At 35.8% G+C, this 22,515-nt stretch overlaps 3 protein-coding genes across 5 annotated transcripts in view; all 3 read left to right on the top strand.

Annotated features, from left to right (window-relative positions):
- Positions 1-6,133: 6,133 nt before the first annotated feature.
- Positions 6,134-9,638, top strand: LOC128027028 (26S proteasome non-ATPase regulatory subunit 10). Its single transcript, XM_052614351.1, has 5 exons — positions 6,134-6,324; positions 6,460-6,558; positions 6,822-6,968; positions 8,835-9,001; positions 9,108-9,638. The coding sequence occupies exons 1-5, from the start codon at positions 6,211-6,213 to the stop codon at positions 9,259-9,261; spliced, it is 681 nt and encodes a 226-aa protein (XP_052470311.1). The 5' UTR covers positions 6,134-6,210; the 3' UTR covers positions 9,262-9,638.
- A 2,990-nt stretch (positions 9,639-12,628) lies between these two features.
- On the top strand, positions 12,629-21,167 carry LOC128027301 (E3 ubiquitin-protein ligase XIAP). Of its 2 annotated transcripts, XM_052614763.1 has the most exons (7): positions 12,629-12,795; positions 15,872-16,642; positions 17,378-17,477; positions 18,586-18,664; positions 19,477-19,513; positions 19,646-19,831; positions 20,239-21,167. In XM_052614763.1, the coding sequence occupies exons 2-7, from the start codon at positions 15,877-15,879 to the stop codon at positions 20,427-20,429; spliced, it is 1,359 nt and encodes a 452-aa protein (XP_052470723.1). In that variant the 5' UTR covers positions 12,629-12,795; positions 15,872-15,876; the 3' UTR covers positions 20,430-21,167. The 2 variants fall into 2 exon arrangements, with proteins under 2 accessions (XP_052470723.1, XP_052470724.1); XM_052614764.1 differs by lacking the exon at positions 19,646-19,831.
- Positions 21,168-21,703: 536 nt separating this feature from the next.
- The window catches only part of LOC128027300 (cohesin subunit SA-2), a 32,346-nt gene continuing 31,534 nt past the window's right edge, over positions 21,704-22,515 (top strand). For both annotated transcript variants that reach the window (XM_052614762.1, XM_052614761.1), the window contains exon 1: positions 21,704-21,904. The gene's annotated coding sequence lies outside the window, so the exon portion shown is untranslated. The remainder of the gene's footprint in view (positions 21,905-22,515) is intronic.

Raw genomic sequence — 22,515 nt, 5'->3', positions numbered from 1 at the left:
TTGTGTGGTATTCCTTATTAGAAACGGTTCAGTTGTGAATGTTCATATTTACAGATGCACTTAAATTGGAATACAAAAAATGATACTAAAAAAGCTATACAAAAGATTTGTTGCTACAATTCAGTTGGCCCAGTCTTGAAAATGAAAACAGTCACTTGCAATCTTTCACACCGGCTGGTCACTGTTAGAAGAGGCTTGGGCAGTTAACAAGAAATTCTGGTTGAAGAATCTCTATTTCTATCAAAATTCACTGTAAAATCGTAACACGATTAATAATAATAAAAAAAGAAATATTCAACTCAAATAAACACTTGTATGATGCAGTATTAGAATTAGAATTGAATTTGGGGTCCTGAAATACCCTGAACACTGCACAGCGGTTAAGATGACCATTGCTACTAAAAAAAAAATTGAAACTCGTCCTATTTTGTTTTAATTTTCCCTTACTAAATTATACAGTCACTGATGCTATGGATTGTGGGATTACTAACAGGCTATTTACAAAATAAATCTGTCTCTAAACCTCTTTTCTCTTTATTAAAAGTTGATCTAGACAAGTAATCAAATGCTTTGCAAATCCGCTCGAAAGACCTGATCTCAAATGATTTGCGAAATGCGCTTCGGAGTCCAGATCTGAATCAAATGTTTTGCGAACTGGCTCTGAAGCCCCGATCAAATGATTCGTGAACCGCGATTCGGAGTCCCGATCTGAATCAAATGTTTTGCAAACTCCGAAGCCCCGATCGATTCGCGAAACGCGCTTCGGAGTCCCGATCTGAATCAAATGTTTTGCAAACTCGCTCCGAAGCCCCGATAAAATGATTCACGAAACGCGATTCGGAGTCCCGATCTAATCAAATGTTTTGCAAACTCCGAAGCCCCGATCAAATGATTCGCGAAACGCGATTCGGAGTCCCGATCTGAATCAAATGTTTTGCAAACTCGCTCCGAAGCCCCGATAAAATGATTCACGAAACGCGATTCGGAGTCCCGATCTGAATCAAATGTTTTGCAAACTCCGAAGCCCCGATCGATTCGCGAAACGCGCTTCGGAGTCCCGATCTGAATCAAATGTTTTGCAAACTCGCTCCGAAGCCCCGATAAAATGATTCACGAAACGCGATTCGGAGTCCCGATCTAATCAAATGTTTTGCAAACTCCGAAGCCCCCATCAAATGATTCGCGAAATGCGATTCGGAGTCCCGATCTGAATCAAATATTTTGCAAACTCCGAAGCCCCGATCAAATGATTGGCGAAACGCACTTCGGAGTCCCGATCTGAATCAAATGTTTTGCAAACTCCGAAGCCCCGATCAAATATTCGCGAAACGCGCTTCGGAGTCCCGATCTGAATCAAATGTTTTTCAAACTCCGAAGCCCCGATCAAATGATTGGCGAAACGCACTTCGGAGTCCCGATCTGAATCAAATGTTTTGCAAACTCCGAAGCCCCGATCAAATGATTGGCGAAACGCGCTTCGGAGTCCCGATCTGAAACAAATGTTTTGCAAACTCCGAAGCCCCGATCAAATGATTCACGAAGCGCGATTCGGAGTCCCGATCTGAATCAAATGTTTTGCAAACTCCGAAGCCCCGATCAAATATTCGCGAAACGCGCTTCGGAGTCCCGATCTGAATCAAATGTTTTGTGCTTTCTAGGTTTGCTTGGAAAAGTTGCGGAGACGTTAAATCACGCGTCAAAACGGGATGTTTGTGGTGCAGAGCAGTAAATGTTGAGATGGTGACTTATATTAAAAACAATAACTTATATTGAAAGCTTATCGGCAACTAGACCTAATCAAATATATGTTTTATTTTATCTGTTATGCTAACAGTCGAGCAGGTTAGTGAAGCAGTGTTTTAAACCTATTTCTCTTTATTAAAACTTGATTTAGTAGCCTACAGAGATCATCATGACGTATTCCCAGTGTTGAACGCAAAGCATTTTGGGAATCCGCGGCACAAACATTAGGCGCCAGACTTATTTGCATGGAGGGAGAACGCAGTGTTCAAGATCCAGTCTACTTGCTGTGCTATAAACTGCAATAGTCGTTCTCACGATAGAAGTGGCATAAAGCTTAAGAACGGAATATCTTTTTATTGTTTTCCAGCGTGGAAAAGTAATAGTACAAGCCATGTTTCAGAGGTGACAAAAAGGCGACGAATGGCATGGATAGCAGCGGAAAGGAGGCCAAGATTACCTTCGATAACACTCCACCACACATGATTTTGTGTTCAAAGCATTTTCACAAAGGTAAGTTACAATTACTCTCTGTAAATTTTAACTAGCATGACATGGCAAGATAATGATCTTAAGTTACCAGTGTATTAAAGCGTAACGTTAATCAGTTTTAAATGTACAATCTAGGCTACATTGCAATTTATTTGGTGACTGTGTTTGCAGGCAAACCTGCCTATGAAATGTTGGAGTGTGATCCTGCTTTGATTACAGGAATAAAATAGTTTAAAATATATTAAAATAGAAAAGTCATTTTAAATTGTCATAATATTTCACAATATTACTGTTTTTATTATTTTTATCAAAGAAATGCAGTCTTGGTGAGCAGAAGATGCTTCTTTCAAAAACATTTAAAAAATCTCGCTGACCCCAAACTTTTGAACGGTAATGTATGTTGTGTGTATCCCATATATAGCTAATCTGGATTCCTTAGGAATAGAGGTTGTGATATGACACAATTTCTTTATATTGTTATTGTCAGACACTACACCTGCACCTGAGACGGAAGGTCCTGTGAATCCACCCCCATTGCCAGGCACTGTCCACACCGGTCCTGAGACTGAGCTGAAGACTTTGCTGGATAAAATTGTGGTTGCGTGCTGTGCTTTGACCAATATGTGTCCAAGTGTTGTTGTTAAGGCGTCATGTTAGAATTATACACCATGCTCACATAAATGTTTTTTTGTTTTCCTAAAGATTTTGTAATGTTTCTTCTTACATCTAATGTTTTTTAGCCATGTCTGTAAATAAAATACACAAAGACTGAATGAAATTCTGCCTCCTTTATTTGTAATAAGGAAGAATTGTGCAAAATCAGTGTTCTTTGGTTGCAAACACAATTGCATAACTTAAATAGTAGTAACAACCAACTTAATTTCAGTTCCTTTACATATTTAACATGTAAATACATTTACATTTATAAAGAGTCCATATAAATGATGAGAAACTGAACATGTATGAGGTAGGTTGTGGGTGATAAGTCACAGACACATGACTTTTCTGGCTGGTGTGCTGCTGATTCCCACGCAGTCTAAATGAACGGTAGTGTATGTTGTATAGGACAGTTCTGATTATCGCAAGCAAACGTCATCAAGCTCTTCAGACTGTCTGCAAAAGCACCACAACACAGCCTTTTCACATGCCCTTCTTTTGGGCTGGAGTGTGTTACCTTGACCAGTCGCCAGGGTTTTAACAAACATTATACATATAATCTTTCACATACTTCTCAGTGTGCTTTTTTTGCTGAATTTAATGCTTAGATTTTAGGGGGGAAATTTAAGTCAGAAATTTTTAATAAAAATCTAACTCTTTACTTTTACTTATGATCTGCAGTATCGTTTCAGATTCTGAACACATCAGAAATCACCAACCCCTCCTGACATATCTTTCCAGTTTGGGGTAGGTATGTTGCAACAATATAACATAAATAACAATAAAATATAATTAACTGAAGCATGACTTATTGGGGTAACTGTTTTTTCTTGTAATATAACACTATAGAACTACATTCACTATAGAACAGGAACATCATTTGTTGGTAAATTTTTCATGCCTATTTTCTTCCTAGCAAAAAATTAATGTATATGCCAAAGTAGAATTCAACAACTTTAGCTGTGATCTCTGTGATCAGCTCATCATCTCTCCATACCCTCTCCACATGGAAGTCCCCTCTTGTACTTGTCACAAGATCACACCAGGTTAACTAAGCCAGTAACCATCAGCTGACCGTGGAATGCCAATGTGTGTTTCTTTCTCAGTTTTGCATGGTCCCCAATAAACTCAATGTGGGATGCCTCTCCCATTTCTTTCACATCAGGGCACTTAACCTCTACCAGGCCACAGAGAGGTTATTCATTTGGGTCCACCACTTTGCCATCTGCACCAAGGTGTGGATCATTAGGGTGGAGGATGAGACCAGATAGAAGAACGTTAACGTCAAAGGTCTCCTCATAGCGGTGAAGAACCTCTGGCTCAAGTTTTAATCCTCTACACATCGCTCTCTAGAGACCCCGACAGATGTTTACTGTTTAATGCAAGATATAAATGCATTTAACCTGCAATTACAAATGCATAATGTTTTGATGTTTTAATCCAAAAATGTTGAATACTGATATTTGCATTGATAAAAGAAAGTGCTTTAAGAGGTGAAATTTAAAAACACCAATATCTAGACAATCATGAATTGTAACATCACTTCCTTTAATGTTTTTACTATACAGTTGATATGAAATTTGTATAAATGTTACATTTTTGAAAAAAAAGTATTACATGTTTATATGAAATGCTTATACAAAATAAATATGTAGTTAACTTTAAAGTATATCTACATTTCTTGCTTTCATACATGGTCGTATATTAATTTGCCGTACTTAAGTGGTAGATTTCTGCCATTTACTGGAAAACATTTAAAATTACAATTTTAAACAAAAGAACTATATGAGCATTCTGAGTGATTTTATTACACTAATATACAATCAGACATCCCAATTTCTGTTTTGGTAAAGTCATTAAGTGTCATGTCATTTAGATGAATTAGAATTTAATTTAGGGTCCTGAAATACCCTGAACACTGCACAGAGGTTAAGATGACCATTGCTACATAAATAAAATAAAAATTGAAACTCATACTATTTCGTTTTAATTTTCCCTTAATAAATTATACAGTTAGTGATGCTATGGACTGTGGGATAACTAACAGGCTATTAACAAAAATTTGTCTCTAAACCTCTTTTCCTTTATTAAAACTCTATCTAGTAGCCGACATGATAGAATCAAATGCTTTGCAAATCCGCTCGAAAGACCTGATCTCAAATGATTCGCGAAACGCAATTCGGAGTCCCGATCTGAATCAAATGTTTTGCGAACTGCCGAACTGCTCCGAACTCCCGAACTGAGTCAAATGATTCGCGAACCCGCTACGAACCCCGAACTCATTCAAATGATTCGCGATCCGATTTCGAACTCCCGAACTGACTCAAATGATTCGCGAACCCGCTCCGAACTCTCGAACTGATTCAATTGTTCTGCGAAGCCCCTCCGAACTCCCAAATTGACTCAAATGATTTGCAAACAGCAAACTGACTCAAATGACCTGTTATGTTATGGTATTATTCATATTATACATATAATTTTATGCTATTATAAATCTATTATATCGTATGTTATTGTACCATTGTACTCGCTTTTCATATTATTCACTTTACTTTAAGTTGTACTACATATACTTTTGAATATAAAATATCACTTTACTATATTTCTACTGTGCACTGTATCAGTGCATATTTTCATTTTCACTGGATCCATAGCCTCATCAGTTACATGTTATTATTTGTTGTGGAGTTCATCTGGCTATAGTGCAATCAAAATGAAAAGCAGACTACAAGTGTCACTTTTTGATTTGTATTTACTTGTTTTATTAAATTTTCTAAACGATAGCAAATTAGTGTTTAAAGATGTATTATTTAGATTGTATCCCAGTATTTCAAAGGGAATGAGCTGTGTTCTAACCTGAGACACAAGAAAGAGAGAAACAAAAAGAAAGAAAAATGTTGGGATTGAACACAGAGAAAGCAATAAAACAACTACATATCATGTAATGTACATTCAAATTACATTACATGAATATGTTACAGTTATACTAAATTAACAGATTTGTAAACCGAAAAAAATCAACGAAATCAACAAGTGAGACAATTGTGAGCTTTCAATTAATAATTTTCCAAACCTAACTAAATAACTGGAGCAAAGTTTTTTAACTGCACGTGGATCACAAACCTCTGAAATCGGTTGATGAATGTGAACGTTATCGTGTTTTTATTCAGTAAAAACCGCTTGTCCCCGTTTACTTTCATTTGTTTTAAGGCAGTCTTGCCCTCACTAACATGGCGGACGCGTTGACGTATCGCGGCAACGGCTCAAAGCGGCCAATGAGGCGTCTAGGTATTTCTATGCTTGTGCTCCCCAAAGTCTGAGATGGAGGGAAGAGTCTCAAATGTAGAAATCTGTAATTTAGCTTATACTGGAAAGTTTGAAGAACTTAAAAAATGCGTGTTTTCTGACAGCTCACTAGCGACCAAAACAGACCAGGTAATGTTCAGTGGGAAGTGTCGTTGCGCGCGCACAGCGGTTAGCATGATGCTATACTGAAGTATCTCCATTGATGCGGAGATAGCGGTCTGTCACGAGTTTAACATGCTCTGAACGAATGCTTCCTTCTTACAGGACAGCAGGACTGCTCTGCACTGGGCTTGTTCAGCTGGACATGTGGCTGTCGTGAAGTTTCTGCTGGATCTTGGAGTAGATGTGGATCTCAAAGATGATGTGAGTCAGCAGTGTGTCCTGCTACAGTACAGAACCTCACACTGCATCACTTAACGCTCTTGTATTTAAAAAAAAAAAATAAAAAAAAAAAAATAAAAAAAACTTTCCTCTCAGCGTTATTGCTGATCTCCAATTGATTTAGATGTGGAATTATAACATGACTTTTTTTTTTTTTAACATGTCCAGATAGTAGCACTATTGACACTTTGTCATTCACTACAGATCCTCTTGGTGGAGTTCTTTACACTTGTATATCATTTCAGGCATGTTGGACTCCACTTCATATAGCAGCATCTGCTGGGAGAGAAGAAATTGTCAGATCTTTAATATCCAAAGGAGCTCAGCTGAACGCTGTGAACCAGAATGGTTGCACCCCACTGCACTACGCAGCATCCAAAAACCTATATGAGGTAGCTTCAACAAATTATTATTATTTTGGACTAACCTTTGTTTGGGGTAAAATAAGTTTCATTTAAGGGGTGTTGGGAAGGTTACTTTGGAAACATAATAGGTTACAGATTACAAGTTAGCCTATTTAAGATGTTATAAGTAGTATAACTAATTCAATTACTTTGTTAATGTAACTGATTACATTTGATTATGTTTTGATTACTTTTCAATTGTTAATTATTTTCAAATATTTAAACCAGGCAGGGTTAACCTTACTGACAGTTTTTCAAAACCTTTCATCACTTGAAATAAGATTATAATAATTTAATTTTAAATCTACAAAAACTACAAAATCAGAATTCAGCACATCTTTTAAATTGGTTGAGGTTAAATGCAGATTTAAAATCATGAGAAATAGTTTAATAGCCTAAATAAAAGATAAAGTATATACATATACCCAAATAGGAATAAAACAGTTATCGAATAAGCATGTGCAGGTATGGTAAACAACTCAAAATAAGATGTGGCTCAGTATTTGATCGCTGTAGATTTATTATATAGTGATTTGCATTAAACTTTCGGAAGCCCTCACACCACAAATAGAAGAAAATCATATATGGAAATGTAATCGTGTGGCAGCTGGTTGATACCCAGCCACTTAGTATGAATCTTTATCCAATCTTTATACTGGCTTCCATCCAAAACAAATATGGTGCTGCGTGACAAGGTGTACAGTAAAAACGCAGAACTATGTTTTTATAACCTGTCGACCCCCCACAAAACAAGCATTTAAAGACACAAAAGTGGACTGCAATGTACACTGAGAAATACACACTGGCAGGAAACATATTACATATTAATTTATTATTTTATGTCAAAGGATTATTTCACCACCTTATGTGAACCTGAGAGGAGGAGATATACTGAGAAACTAATTTTAATTGGTCTAAATCAGTGCTCCTTTTCCTTTCCTTTTGTTGGAGAAATTATCCAACTGAATGGGGAAATGTGAAATACCCTGACATCTATAACTATCTGATCGAATCACCAGGTGACCACGTCATTTAATAAGGGTGACTATATTTTAAGTTTCCAAAAAGAGGACAGTGTGGGCGAGAGGCGGGGTTGTGGTGTGGTTGGTCGGTGGTTAAAGTAGTGCCTAAAGTAGCATGCAAAGTAGCACAATGGCCATGTCCCAAATATCACAACTCAACATACATCATTTCCATACCTAAAATACATAGTTCATAGTAACTGTTAATCATAAACACAGCTAAAGAGTTTCCTACCAGTGGCCCTCCTTCACAAAACTTAACAGCACAGTTTTATCAAATGTAGAATGCAAAATGAAATTATGAAACATTTTCAGAGGAAAGGCCAGAGGAGAACTGCCCCCCCACCGACTGAGCCTGGTTTCTCCCAAGGGTTTTTCTCCGTTTCTGCCACCAGTGGAGTTTTGGTTCCTTGTCGCAGTCCCCTTTGGCTTTCTTAGTTAGCGCCGCTGGACTGATTGCACAGGGACTATTGAAAGAGAGCTGAACTGGAAGGACATCACTGAATCATTGATTAACTAACTTGAAATACTTTATTTTGCTAGCACTTTTTCCCAAGTTCAGTTAAGGGCCCAGTGCTCTCAACCATTTAGATTAAATGTGTTAATATAACAGACACTTCATTCAGAAACTCTGAAGAAATGAGGAACACAGCTGATTGATGGTGATGATCTAACACTTCCATTATCATGAATTCCACTTCGGATTGCCCCTAAGTTTCAACGAAAGTGAATATATTTCAGGAAGCTTTTGTTAATTTAATAATATATTAAATCTTCATCATAATTATATTCAAGTATTTAAAAAAAAAAAAAATTGTTATTGTCGTAACAGATAGCCCAGATTTTGCTGGAAAATGGAGCAGATCCTAATGCAACAGATAAACTGAAATCCACACCTCTACACAGAGCATCTGCCAAGGGCAACTACAGACTTATTCAGCTTCTTTTAAAAGAGAGTGCTTCTACCAACATTCAGGACTCCGAAGGAAACACACCACTGTAAGTAGAACTGCTGTGTAACAGTGTTACTGTTCTTGTCGGCTCATAATTATGTAGAAATGCTTCCTCAGAGCAGTCGTGCATGAGCTTTTCATTGGTTTTACAGTCATCTTGCATGTGACGAGGAGCGAACAGAGGCTGCAAAACTCCTTGTGGAACATGGTGCCAGCATCTACATTGAGAACAAGGAAACGATGACGCCTCTACAAGTGGCTAAAGGTGGCTTGGGATCGGTGTTGAAACGGATCGTAGAGGGTTGAAACAAGTGTTTAATTGAGTTGCTCTTCAAGTATGATGAATACTTGTTTGTGACTGTATTTGAAAGAAAGAAGCTTTAAAAATCATTGCTGAGGAGAAAAATTATGTTGCGGTCACCGTTCACTTTTTGACAGTTTAAAATCTCATGACTTGATAAGTTGGACATTTTCAGTGCATTTTATTGTAGACTCATAGATGACATTCTGATTTTTATTTGTCTACTTCAGCCATTAATGCTTTATTTCTGTCAAACCTAAAGCAGATTTTGATATTTGTTAGCCACTTAAAATGTAATTTCTAGTTTTGTATCCCTGTGTGAAAATCATGATACCGTAGTACCATATGTACCATAATTGAATAAAATTTACTGTTGCAGTCATATAGTATGAGTGTTGTCTTAAAAGGTAAATGTAGACTCAAATGAATAAAGAAATGAGCCCATCATGTACGCTTACATCCAAAAGTTTGGAATCATAAAGATTTTCTAAAGTTACTCATTTTAATCTGCAAGGATGCATTAAATGAATCAATTGATATTGAAAGGTAACAGTAAATACATTTATAATGTATAGATGCTGGGTTTTTTTTTTTTTTTTTTTTTTTTACTTTTTATTTATCAAGGAATCTGAAAAATATTTATCATGGTTTCCAAAAAAATACAATTACTGAGCAGCAGTAGCAAATCAGTATATTGGAAAGATTTCTGAAGCATTATGTGCAGAAGACTGGAGTAATGGCTGGTAACAATACAGCCTTCTTATCACATTAATAAATTAAAATGTATTAAAATACAAAACGATGTAAATTATTAATTAAACATTATTAATTTGTCCATTTTAGTATGTTGCTGTTTTCACTGTGTTTTTGATCAAATCAATGCAGCCTTGATGAGCATATAAAGGCCTTAAAGTTTTAAAAACTGACCATAACTTTTGAACTGTAGTGTATATTATACAATTATAAGATGCACTTGTATTCTTTTATTCTTTCTCATTCAGCGAGTAGTTATATGTTTTTAATGCTCAATATAGGCTACTAGAGCTTCTGGCCATTCGATACTGTATATGTATTTAGGCAGACTTCTTACAACTGCTGTTAAATATTCTAGCTCTAGGTTACTAACGAGGGAAATGCTGACCACACATTTAAAAAAAAAATCATATGAATGTGTAGTGCCGCTAGCTTGTCAGCAAAAGTTTCACAGTTTAAATAGGGTAGTGGTAAAGATAACTTCCTCAGACACTAAACTACAGTTTGCCACGATTCCCCATGACGGTATCTTATAACACTGAACATGGAAATACCTCATCTCATGCCATTCTTACATTTTGGGAAGTGGTCCGCCTCCGCCAGGTGGTATGCCTCTCTATGTTCAAATCCTGTATCAACCAGTCTCAGGGTGTAGTTATGAGGAACCAGTGTTCTCCACCATTTATTTATTATTATAACAGACACTTCATTAAGAATCTCACAAATGAGGAACACAGGTGATAGATTGTGAGGATCCAACATTTCCATTCTCATGGATTCCACTTGTGACCATCGCTAAGTTTAGATGAAAATGTTTTTTTTCTAGTAGTATTTCTAGAATCTTGCTTGCAGTCACATTTGTTACATATAGCTGATTATATTCAGAACAGGTTCAGTCAGTTTTTAAAAAAATCACATAAAATGTATGCGCCACATATGGATACACGTGTGACCCTTCACATGTGTAACCCAGATATGCAAAACCATTAGTTTACCTGGTTTCAGGTTGCACGAATGCTCAGACTATAATATTGATCAAATAATCAAGATACATGTATAATACAGTTTTTAAATGTGGAAATGTAGCTGGGTGCAAGTTTCTAGTTACATTACATTATACATTTAGCAGACACTTTTGTCCAAAGGGACTTTTTTGCACACAGAGCCTCAAGAACAGTAGTAGTAATACGAAAATGAAACGGGATGTGAACCACAAAAGTAAAATGTGAATGGCTATGACAAAAATATGGGCTTCTGTTATCAGCTTACATGTATTAATTCCGCAAATAGTGCCATAGGCTATATAGAGCACACACTGTACATTGCTACATATTTTCCATTTCAAAATTGCATGTTTTTCTCTAGTCAATTTTTTTCAGAACATTTTTTTTTAGTGAAAATATTTAAAGTAGTAACAATTAATGGTTAAGTTCACAATATTGAATTTACAATTTCATACTAAAGTAATGTTGTCACAGTACCAATATTTCAGTAGTTGGTACCAATAACAGTAAAACTGCACAGTTCTTGGTACCATAGCAAAAACTATTGAAACTATTTAACTATTTTAGCTATTTGAAATATATATATATATATATATATATATATATATATATATATATATATATATATTAATGCTAATAATAATAAAGTAAATAACACAATAAACAGCATGTAGCTGTCAAATATTTTTCAGTTAGATAAATATTGCTTAATAAGATTAGTAATAAAATGAAAATAAAGTAAGTAATTATATGAAATATTACAGTCCATGGTCTATTTTGAGATCAGATTTTTTTTTTTGGTGCCATCCTTTACTGTTGTAATCAATGTGACAGACTGTAGAGCTGTTGAAAAACTGAATCAATCTGATACTCAGTACCTCCAGTCCTACAGAATGGCTGGTATCATTGCATTTTTTTACAATTTCAGTACTTACTAACACTACTACAAAGAAGTCTGATTGAAGAAGAGTTCAGTTTGAATGTTTGTTTTAGTTTATCTTAATCTGAATTTATAAGACACAAGCCCACATTTTTGTTTCTTCAATTATAAAACAAACTATTTTCATGAATGGAATGAGACTTTATCTGCCAAGCACATGGCAATTATAAAAACATTCATAATTCTACTCTACTGAAAATATAGGATTATGTTTGATATGAATCATGAAATTCAAGAAAATACTCTGCTTGTAGGAGAAAATTTATTTTTCTACATTTTATATTTTATAAAACAAAACGGGGTCAACAATATTCTGGAAACAACATTTTGGATTGTCTGTTTTCTTTTATCCACACTTTTCTATGTCTGGAAAATAAGTTCATACTGCGTAGGAACCGTCTTAACATATATGATATTTAGGGTATAATGAAAAATGTTCTGGTTGGCTTTCTTGTAACGATAGAAAAATATATGTAAGCTGGTACACAAAGCGAAATAAAAAAATGAATTTTTTTTTTTTTTTATTCCAACCCACTTTCCAAATGCCATGAAACTACAAATCTTACTAATGCAAAGGTTAACTCATGAGACATTTGAATTGGGAATTGTACTGTGGAGAGTCCCATTTAATTAATATTCATGAGATAAACAGCAGCCAATCATCAATCAATTCCTACATCGGGTCCGCCTCCATTGTAAACTGACGTATTTACATTGTTTTCCACCCCCTGCTTCGCCTGGAACGCATTAATTTACTTCGACCAAGGGAAGAACTGAGTGAAGATTTACATATTTCAAGTACTGGAGTTGATTCGAGTTAATAACGCGTTTCTTGACCTAAGGTAAGCAGACGATAAGGTTTATGGCATCGCGGAATGCTAGCTCATGCTAACGCTAGTGCGCTGTAGTTAATCTTAGCCTGATTGTCGAGTTAAGGTCAAAGCCCGACCGTGCTCTTCGACGCGGCCTCCTTTTAAATGTTTTCCCTGCCTTGATCGCAAATGAAGGAAAGTGAAAGCTTTTCAGTCCATTCTGTACCACAAGGACTGTCAAACCGAAAACATTTGAACCTGACGCATTACCGTTTTGAGCAATGAGGTCCATAAGCAGATCTCTGTTGTTAGTAAACCTTTTGTAGCATACTTGTTTTCAAGTTTAAGACCATTGTTGTGCTTTGGAACCAGCTGGAACTTGGAATTAGATGGATATGCGCGTGTGTGTGGATGTAGATGCATATAACTTTACATGCATGCAATGCATTTGTTTTCCTTGATTATATTTTATACAGAGTATTAACAGGGCAGGTGAAAGTTCTTTATAATTACAAAACGGTATTTGTATTTATTAGTTAAGTAAAACATTCAATTTAAGCATTCTATAATTTGAAGTTAGTCGTAATTCAGGATGGAAAGTTATTTCAGTGCTTTTCAAGTGTAATTTTCTTTCATTTCAAATGCTAAGATCTAAAATGAAAGTAGCAGAAAAAAAGTCCTCCAAGTTTCTAGGAATTTTCTGATACTTATGTTTTGGGCAGGACATCTTTTGACTCTTGCAGTGGCATGGTGTGATGTGTAGAAAGGTGTGATAATGTTACTGATTGTCGTGATCATGTCAAGATGTGTGGACATAAGGTGCAGTCATTCCACTCGATTACAAAAAGATGTTGCATAAGATATTTGAATTGTAATGTACATGATGTACAACCACATGATGCAAGATCATGATTAAGGTATGTCCATGTAAGTGTAGTCGGGATAGATTAAACAGTTCTTAAATGTTCTTGAGCAATTAGAATCGGGGTGGATGTTATATCACCTTTCACATGCTTGAGACGTGACTGACAACGCCTCTTTATCTTAAAGTGACAGGAACTCAGAAAAACTCTCACGGCTAAAATTTTTTGGATTCTTTTAAATCATTCATGGCTTTGCAATCCTTGTTCAAAGACTGTAGATATCCATTGAGTGTGTGTCATTGGTGGATGTGAGTCATGCATAAACAATGTAAACCCATTACACACAGGGGGTTTCATGGAAGCTATGGAATGTTCTGATCAGCCCTTCAGGTTCACTATGTTCTGGTGACTCAATTTGATTTTGGACCGTTGTTGTGGAAATGACATATGACCTCCTTCGTAACAGCATTTCTGAACAAGATAAAGGTTTTTAAAACTTTGCAATAATTACACAAAAGCAAGAATCACTATTATTGATCATTCTTGCCTGATTGTATTGATCTGAGCAACCACATATCAGCAACCCAGCAACCAGACTTGACTATTTAAAAACATTGCTTTAGAAAATGTAAAAATATACTAATTGAATTATTTTTGGTATTTTGTTGTTAGCATTGTTTTCTTCAGAACTTATTGAGTAAAAATAATAATAATATATGTATATTTTATTCTTGTGAAAAAAAGCATTTTTTTTAGCATCCTTCAGTCTTTAGCATCACATGATCCTTCAGAAATCATTCTAATATGCTGCTTAAAAAAAACATTTCTTATCAATATACAATTGTGCTGCTTAATATTTTAATGGAAACCACGATACACTACCATTCAAAAGTTTGAGGTAAGATTTAAAGCTGCAGTAGGTAACTTATATTAAATATATTTTTTTACATATTTGTTAAACCTGTCATTATGTCTTGACAGTAGAATATGAGACAGATAATCTGTGAAAAAATCAAGCTCCTCTGGCTCCTCCCAGTGGTCCTATTGCCATTTGCAGAAATACATCGCTCCCGGCAGAAAAACAACCAATCAGAGCTGCGGTCCGTAACTTTGTTTGTGTTCAAAATGTAGAAAAATGTATATAATAAGCGAGTACACCATGAATCCATTTTCCAAACCGTGTTTTTAGCTTGTCCTGAATCACTAGGGTGCACCTATAATAAGTGTTTATATTCAGAATACTTTAGATTGCTTCGGGGGTACCCCGCGGCGGAGTAACCCAGTACCTTTGTGATTCTTCATAGACATAAACAGAGAGAAGTAGTTCCGGCTACAATGTTCTTCCGCAAGACGCAAGCAGTTCTGTTTAATAACTGCTAGAGCGTCAAAAGTTACCTACCGCAGCTTTAATATTAATAATAATAATAATTTTATTTGGAGAGGATGAATTCATGACAGTAGAAGAAGACATTTATAATGTTACGCAAGATTGCAAATAAATTGTTTTCATTGAACTTGAAGGTATCATGGTTTTCACAAAAATGTTCAGCAGAAATTATTACATTGATGAGAATAATTATTTATATTGGAGCACCAATGACTGATGAAAATTGAGCAGCAAATCAGTAGGCTATGTGAAAATGATTTGTGAAGATTTTACAATCTTCAGTCAAGCTGAAGGTCTGGAATCTATGGCAGTTTTCTTTGGCCAAGGCCCGCCCATGAGTCCGTTTGACTGACATGTCCAACAACCAATCATAATTTGTTTCGTTCATCGTCACGTTTCGAGGTGTGGAAATGTCACCAAAACAGACAGTTGGGAAAAACTCTCAGACGTGTTTTAAAGATTCTATGCCTCGAACTTTTAATATTTCACATACTTGTGAAACTCCAGTGTTTACTTGATCCTGATAAGTGCTCTTCATCACAGTTGTAAACACTACGGCATTCTTCTTTCATGAAGGGGTTTGGTGCCATGGCATCTTTGTTTCCAGCAGAACGTTAAAGAATGCTACACATGCGTCTCCCGGAAATCCTGTAGAATTAAATGATGACTTTGACATTCCTGAAGTGTTTGCACTTTTGCATGCCATGTGCGTCAGATGTTCAGCCAACGGTCCGTGGGTGTGAAGTCAGAGGCTGAAACCACAAACTTATAGTCTTGTTGAGCATAAGAGACTTATAAGAGACTTTCTTAATTTGTATTTAATTGACAGAATGTTCTTTTTTTTTTTTGGTTACAGCAATAATGGCCCAGTCAAGTCAAGATGGAGAAATTGTTGCTGATGATGGATGGTCATCCATGAATAATCGTGTGAATTCCTTCCAGCGCTTCCCCCATTCTGATGAATTTTCAGCCGAGCGGCTGGCCAGGGCAGGCTTTTATTTTACAGGTCAGGCGGACAGGGTGTGCTGTTTCAGCTGCCATGCGACAGTGGAGGACTGGAACCAAGGGGACACCCCACTGAACAGACATCAGCAAGCATCTCCCAACTGCAGGTTCCTCAGCTGTGCTCATGGCTTGAGAGTCTCCAACTTCATTCAAAGCCCTGATTACGATGAAGAGGCCGAAGCCAGGGAGTTCCAGCTCCGCACGGGAGAGGTGCTGGATCAGACCATTTATCCCAGTAAGCCATACATGAAGAGTGAGGAAGCTCGGCTGAATACTTTCGGTAACTGGCCTGCAAGCGCTCCAGTCCAGCCTGAAGACCTGGCAGCAGCAGGAATGTATTACTTGGGCACAGAAGACATTGTGGAGTGCTTCTGTTGTGGGCAGAAGCTGGCAGGATGGGAGCCAGGTGACGATGCCTGGGGTGAACATGCAAAGCACTACCCAAACTGCTTCTTTATCTTGGGCCACGATGTGGGCAATGTTCCGCTGCAAACACCTAGACCCAGGGTGAATGGGCAAAGAGCCTCTATGGAGACTTTTGAGGGGCGTCTTGAAAGCTTCAGAGACAGACAACATCCCATAGACCCTGAGAGACTGGCAAGAGCCGGTTTCTACAGCACGGGTAACTACTGCAATCATTCTCCAAGCTTATTCAGTTATTTATACGAATAGCTTTTAGAGAAATGTGTTTGAGATGTGTATATATGGAGAATAGAGCACAATGATGTATGTATGTATGTAGATTTATACATCATATGCAAGCTGAATAAATAAGCTTTCCATTGATGTATTGTTTATTATGATAGGACAATCTGGAAACTGAGGGTGCAAAAAAAATCTAAATATTGAGAAAATCGCTTTTTTTTTCTTTTTTTTTAGTTGTCCAAATGAAGTTCTTAGCAATGCACGTTACTAATCAAAAATTAAAGTTTTGATATATTTACGTTAGTAAATTTAATAAATATCTTCATGGAACATGATCTTTACTTAATATCCTAATGATTTTTGGCATAAAAGAAAGATCAAGAATTATGACCCATACCATGTTTTTATGGCTATTGCTAAAAATATACCCCATGGACTTAAGACATGGTTTTGTGGTCCAGGGTTACACATAGGCTAAACTGGAAGTTAGTATCACCCTAGTTCCCATAACAAAAACCCAATAGGATTATTGCAGAAAAAAAACTGTCACCAACAAAAGTTCCTGATTCTTAAAAGTTTTGTTCATCATCATGGTCTTCACAAATAAACCCAACTTTCTAGGTTTCTGGGTTTTGGCCTGTAAAAATGTGTCATCCTTGCAGGACTCTGCTGGAAGCCAGTGAACAAACTGTTGTGGTGTTTGATCTTATAGGAGAACAGGACCAGGTGCTCTGCTTTCGATGTGGAGGAGGACTGAAGACCTGGAGGCCTGAAGAAGACCCTTGGGAGGAGCATGCCAGGCACTATCCAGGGTGAATACTTTCTCTTATATTGATGAGACACTGTGGTGCATTTGCATGTTCACCAGAAAATTTGACTTGACATCCAGGCTGTTCTTCTGCATATAATGAATGTATATGGTAACTGCTGCTGTCAAGCTCTAAAAGCAACAAAAGAAGTAGGAAAGCACCACTATTACAATTCTGGCTGATGCCAAAAATAGTTTTATTAAGGCTAAATAAGTAGAATATAATAATTCTGTAGTATTTTATATTTTAAAAATTATAATAATAATTTGAGAAAAAAAAACTGTAAAAAAATGAAATCGGTCATTTAGATGTGAATTTGGGAGTCACAATATTGTAATCTACCATTATTATTTTCATATAATTTATATAGTATTAATAGTTATTGTTAGTGTTTTAAATTATATTTTTATATTTTCTGTTTTCACTTTAATATAAATTATTTAGTGTGTTTTTGTGAATTATTATATTTTTTTAAGTTTGTGTGTGTATATGTATATATACGTGTATGTATTTATCTATATAATTTTATTTTTAAATTCATTTTTGTTTTAATTGGATTAGTACTTCAAATTAAGTTTATATATATATATATATATATATATTTTATTTTAAGTTTCATGTTTGTCAAGTAACATTTGTTTTTATTTTTAGTTAATGGTATTATCCATTTTCATACTGTACATTTATAGGGTTATTGGTTTCAAGATTCACTATATACCATTTTAAGTGTCGATAAGTTATTTGTTTAAATTAACTTAAAGTGTACTGTACATCATACGATGGCTAAATGCATAAATATATCCAATATTAACTGAAACAGCCAAATTATAGTCTCTTATATTATCTGATATATTGTGTATACCTGAAGAAAATGAGTCATTATGACTCCATATGGACCAAAGTTAATGTCATTCTGTGAAAATCATACTTTACAAATCTTGTGTTTTATGTTTGATTGAACTGTTTTTAATAATTTCTAAAACTTGATTCTAAACACACACTTTAAATAGTATTTATCAGTATATTTTAGATGTATATCATATGAGGCAAGCATAAACCATGATGGAAAAAAATGGGGTCTAATTGTGAAATTATTCTAATTGACCCCCAGCTGCAGTTTCCTTCAGGAAGAAAAAGGAGAAGAATTTGTCAACAGTGTGCAGCTGAGATATCCAAAAGGAGACCATTCAGTGAGTCATTAACTGTACTTTACACAATCATGTGTACTCCGGGGATTGTGCTGAATGTAGGGCTGACGCTAATGATTATTTTGACAATAAATCGAGTAATCTGATCATTTTTTTTATGGTATAAAAAAAGACTTTAAAATTACTTAAAATACCTATGTAATAGCATTGAAGCAATAATAATGGGTTCAAATAAAATATCAAAAGTGAGTAATCATGGTTTTATTGAACAAAACAGTAAAAATACATAATGTAATAATAATCACAACTTATGTACATTATGTTTTATATCAAATACCGGCAGAGGGTGCCAATGACTTGTGTTTATTTTAAATAGTTTTTACACTTTACAGTGCAAACTAATCCTTGTTTAATATTGACTAAAATATTAGCATTTACTGTGAATGGAGCTGCTTTGAGATGCCCGTAACCTACATGCATATAAATTAAATTAAAATTAACTTTATGCATTTAGCAGACGCTTTTATTTGATAGCCAGTGCATTCAGGCTATCAATTTTTAACTATAAATAAAGCTCATATTAAATCCACAGCGCAAATATTGAACTGAAACGCAGCCTTTGTGAATTCACAATAGCATTATGCTCTATGATTTTTAAATGGTTTCAATTTTTTGTGCAGCGTTAGAAAATGTTCTTATAATGCTTTTATAATGCGTCTGTGGAATGTGCCACTTCCAATATTTTGTCATTTAATCGAAAATCGATTTCAGAATGAAAACAGTCAATGAACTTTTATTCTGAGATATATAGTGTGCTTTGAGTAGTCTAACATGCTTGTAATTTTCCCTCACAGAGATCAAGTCAGAATGGCTTTACAAGTGATGAGCATAGTAAGTATTTCTGAGTTTAATTTACTTTCAAATCCAATGAATCAATAAGCATAGTTTTTATAACTGCTGTCTGCAGTATCACTGGAAACATCCTGTCTTCAGATATTTATTTGATTTCTACTTTGTGTTCAGTTGCTCAGAAAGTCCTGCAGTCAGAGATTGCACATAAAGCTGTAGAAATGGGTTTTGACCGAACCATAGTGGATCGCACCATTCTGCAGAAATTACGTCAGAACGCCAATGGTTATACTTCAGTAGAAGCACTTATTGAAGACATCAGTGCACAGGAAAGTGTCTGTACCATGCCTGAGAAATCTGGCAAGTGTTAGTTTTCTTTTTTCTTTGAAAGTCTGCTTTGTATGCAAGGAACTTTTAAATGAAGTGAATTCCAACTTAGTTTTCCAAAAAATAAGGGCATGCTTTGCTTTAGGTTTTTGCTTAAAAAAAAACTAAAGAAAAAGAAAATGATTTTTTTTTTAAACATCTAAATGCTTCAAGTGTATTGTAGCATAAAATGAAGTTTAATCATATATTTAAAATATAACATACCACACATTGTGCAGATTGACAGCTTTTGAACATCTCGAAATATTAATAATAAAATAAATATAATAAAATAAAAAAGCAGCGAACCACTTGTTGTTGTTCATATTTATTACGGTGAGTTATTTCATTCTGTTATTGCCGTTTTAACGATGCGTTTGTTTCTTTCATCTTTTCTACAGAGGACCCCATGACGAAACTTGAGAAACTCCAGAGGGAGAAGCTGTGTAAAGTCTGCATGGACAGTGACATTGACATTGTCTTCATTCCCTGTGGACACCTGGTCACCTGTCAGAAGTGTTCAGAATCCCTGAACAAGTGTCCCATCTGTTGTGCCGCCATCACGCAGAAGATAAAGACATACAATGCCTGAAAGACAGCACTCCAAAAGAAACACTGATGTTTATTCAAAGTGGCAGAATGTAATCATTCCTATAGGACATAGATGTGTAAAATTTAAGCTGTGTTTATATACATGTAGATGTGCTAACTTTTATAAAATTACATTGCATTTTATTTTTTGTGAAGAACTCAAAATAATGAGCTGTACATTCTCGTGTGTTTGCTTTGAATGAAGCCAGGGATACACTACATAATTTAACTTGGAATATATTGCAGGGAAAAGCATCTTTATTATATATACTTCTTCATACCTCTTAAATACACCGCCTCAGATTGATGTAGATTACCCTAGTGCCTTTATGTAGACTACTTTTTATGAACCTTGCCATTGTTGTTAATAATTTGGCAATCATGTTTTACAGTGTACCTTATATTTGATCTTTTATTTATTTCTTATAAAACATTAATTGCTTGACACTTTTAATCATGTTCAAAGTTGATTAAACTACACCAGCCAACCTCATTTGTCTTCTAGTGTTCATGCGGCTCAAGTGGTACAGCATTGCATTAGCAGCGCAAGGTTGTGGGTTTGATTCCCAGGGAACACATGTTGGGTAAAAAATGTTAGCCTGAATGCACTGTAAATCGCTTTGGATAAAAGTGTCTGCTAAATGCATAAATTTAATTCTGATGCCTTTCTGTTGTCATAATTCCTTTAAAATTGACTTAATCATCCATCGTAATGACAATAAAAGTGGAATTCATGGTGGATCTTTTCTCTTCTTTTTGATCTGTCAGTTTTATAATTCATGAACTGGAAAGTGAGGCGAAAAGCCGTTATGTTTAGAATAATATTTAGAATGATTTCCACCTGTTTACCAATTAGTGTAGTTCACTTTATATATGTAATTATATGTATTTAGTAATTGCTTTTCCAAACACTTAGCAGATTTTATATATTTTTAATAATTAAAAATGTATGTAAGTGTATCAGTGTTAAAATAGTTTGTGCATTTAAATACTTTTGCATTATTTTTTATCATTATTATTATTTACAATCAACAGCTCAAAGTGTTCTGATAAGAAAACAACTTAAATGTATTTAACAAATGTACAGATATATATAATAACCTTATAAAATGCCCCAGAAATCCTTATCTAATGGAAAATATTACCTATTAATAATAAAATGGTTCATTTCTGACTGTCTACTGCACTATGCATTTTCCACGTAAGGGCCTCGACCTCTAAACGTCAGTCTCGAGCTCACTGCAATCCCTCCACTGTCCACCAGGTGGCGGCTCTATACCGGCGGTTTCTCTGAGTGATCGGAACAACAAACCGAACGGAGCAAGCGGGGTAAGAGCGTGTCCAAAACCGCCTCTGACCGCCACTTTCAAACTACATCCATGAAATAGCAGCGAATGCGCACTTTTAAGCCACTGGAGTCCATCTAGCTCTTCGAGAAGTCCTTATAAACAATCCGGAACCGACCCTGACGATCCGGTAAGTGGTAAAATGGCGGAGAGATTTATAGAAATTAGTGGCTTTAGGGTTATTTGGATGATGTGTTAGCCGCGCTAGCCTGGTAAGCGAGGGACAGGATACGAGACGAGCCGCCGTGCTTCCGTTGCCGTGTTTAAATAATAAAAAACACCTCTCCGTGCTCATTGGGAATTTTAACAAGCATGTTATGGTTTCACGAGCGAATGTAGTTTGTGTGTTTTGTGGCGTTTCATTGGTAAACAGTTAGCTAAGCGGGCTAACCTTACCCTGCACAGTCAGGAACACAAATCGAGAGGCAAGATGGAGGACGAGAACGCGATGTTTTCCCCCCTTTTCCGATACGGAAAGCCTGATGTCGCACCTATTTTGCTAATTTCATTATATTGTCAATTTTAAACACGCTCGCTGTTAATTTTACTCTTTATATGTAAACATGTGGTCGGTGCGTGTGCGTAATAACTGGAAACGAACGGAGCCAAAATGGAGAATCCCGAAAACAGCTGTGTTGGATCGACTTCAAGATGGAGATTTTTTTTCTCGCCCATTCTGATCGTGTTTTGGTCGTTCTGTCAAATTGTAGCGCGATTTTGCGACTGTAATCTGCATTTGCG

This window comes from Carassius gibelio, chromosome A14, assembly GCF_023724105.1.
Source record: "Carassius gibelio isolate Cgi1373 ecotype wild population from Czech Republic chromosome A14, carGib1.2-hapl.c, whole genome shotgun sequence".
Lineage (NCBI taxonomy): Eukaryota > Metazoa > Chordata > Actinopteri > Cypriniformes > Cyprinidae > Carassius > Carassius gibelio.
The sequence above is the reverse complement of the archived record's forward strand: the minus strand, read 5'-3'. Positions and strand labels throughout refer to the sequence as shown.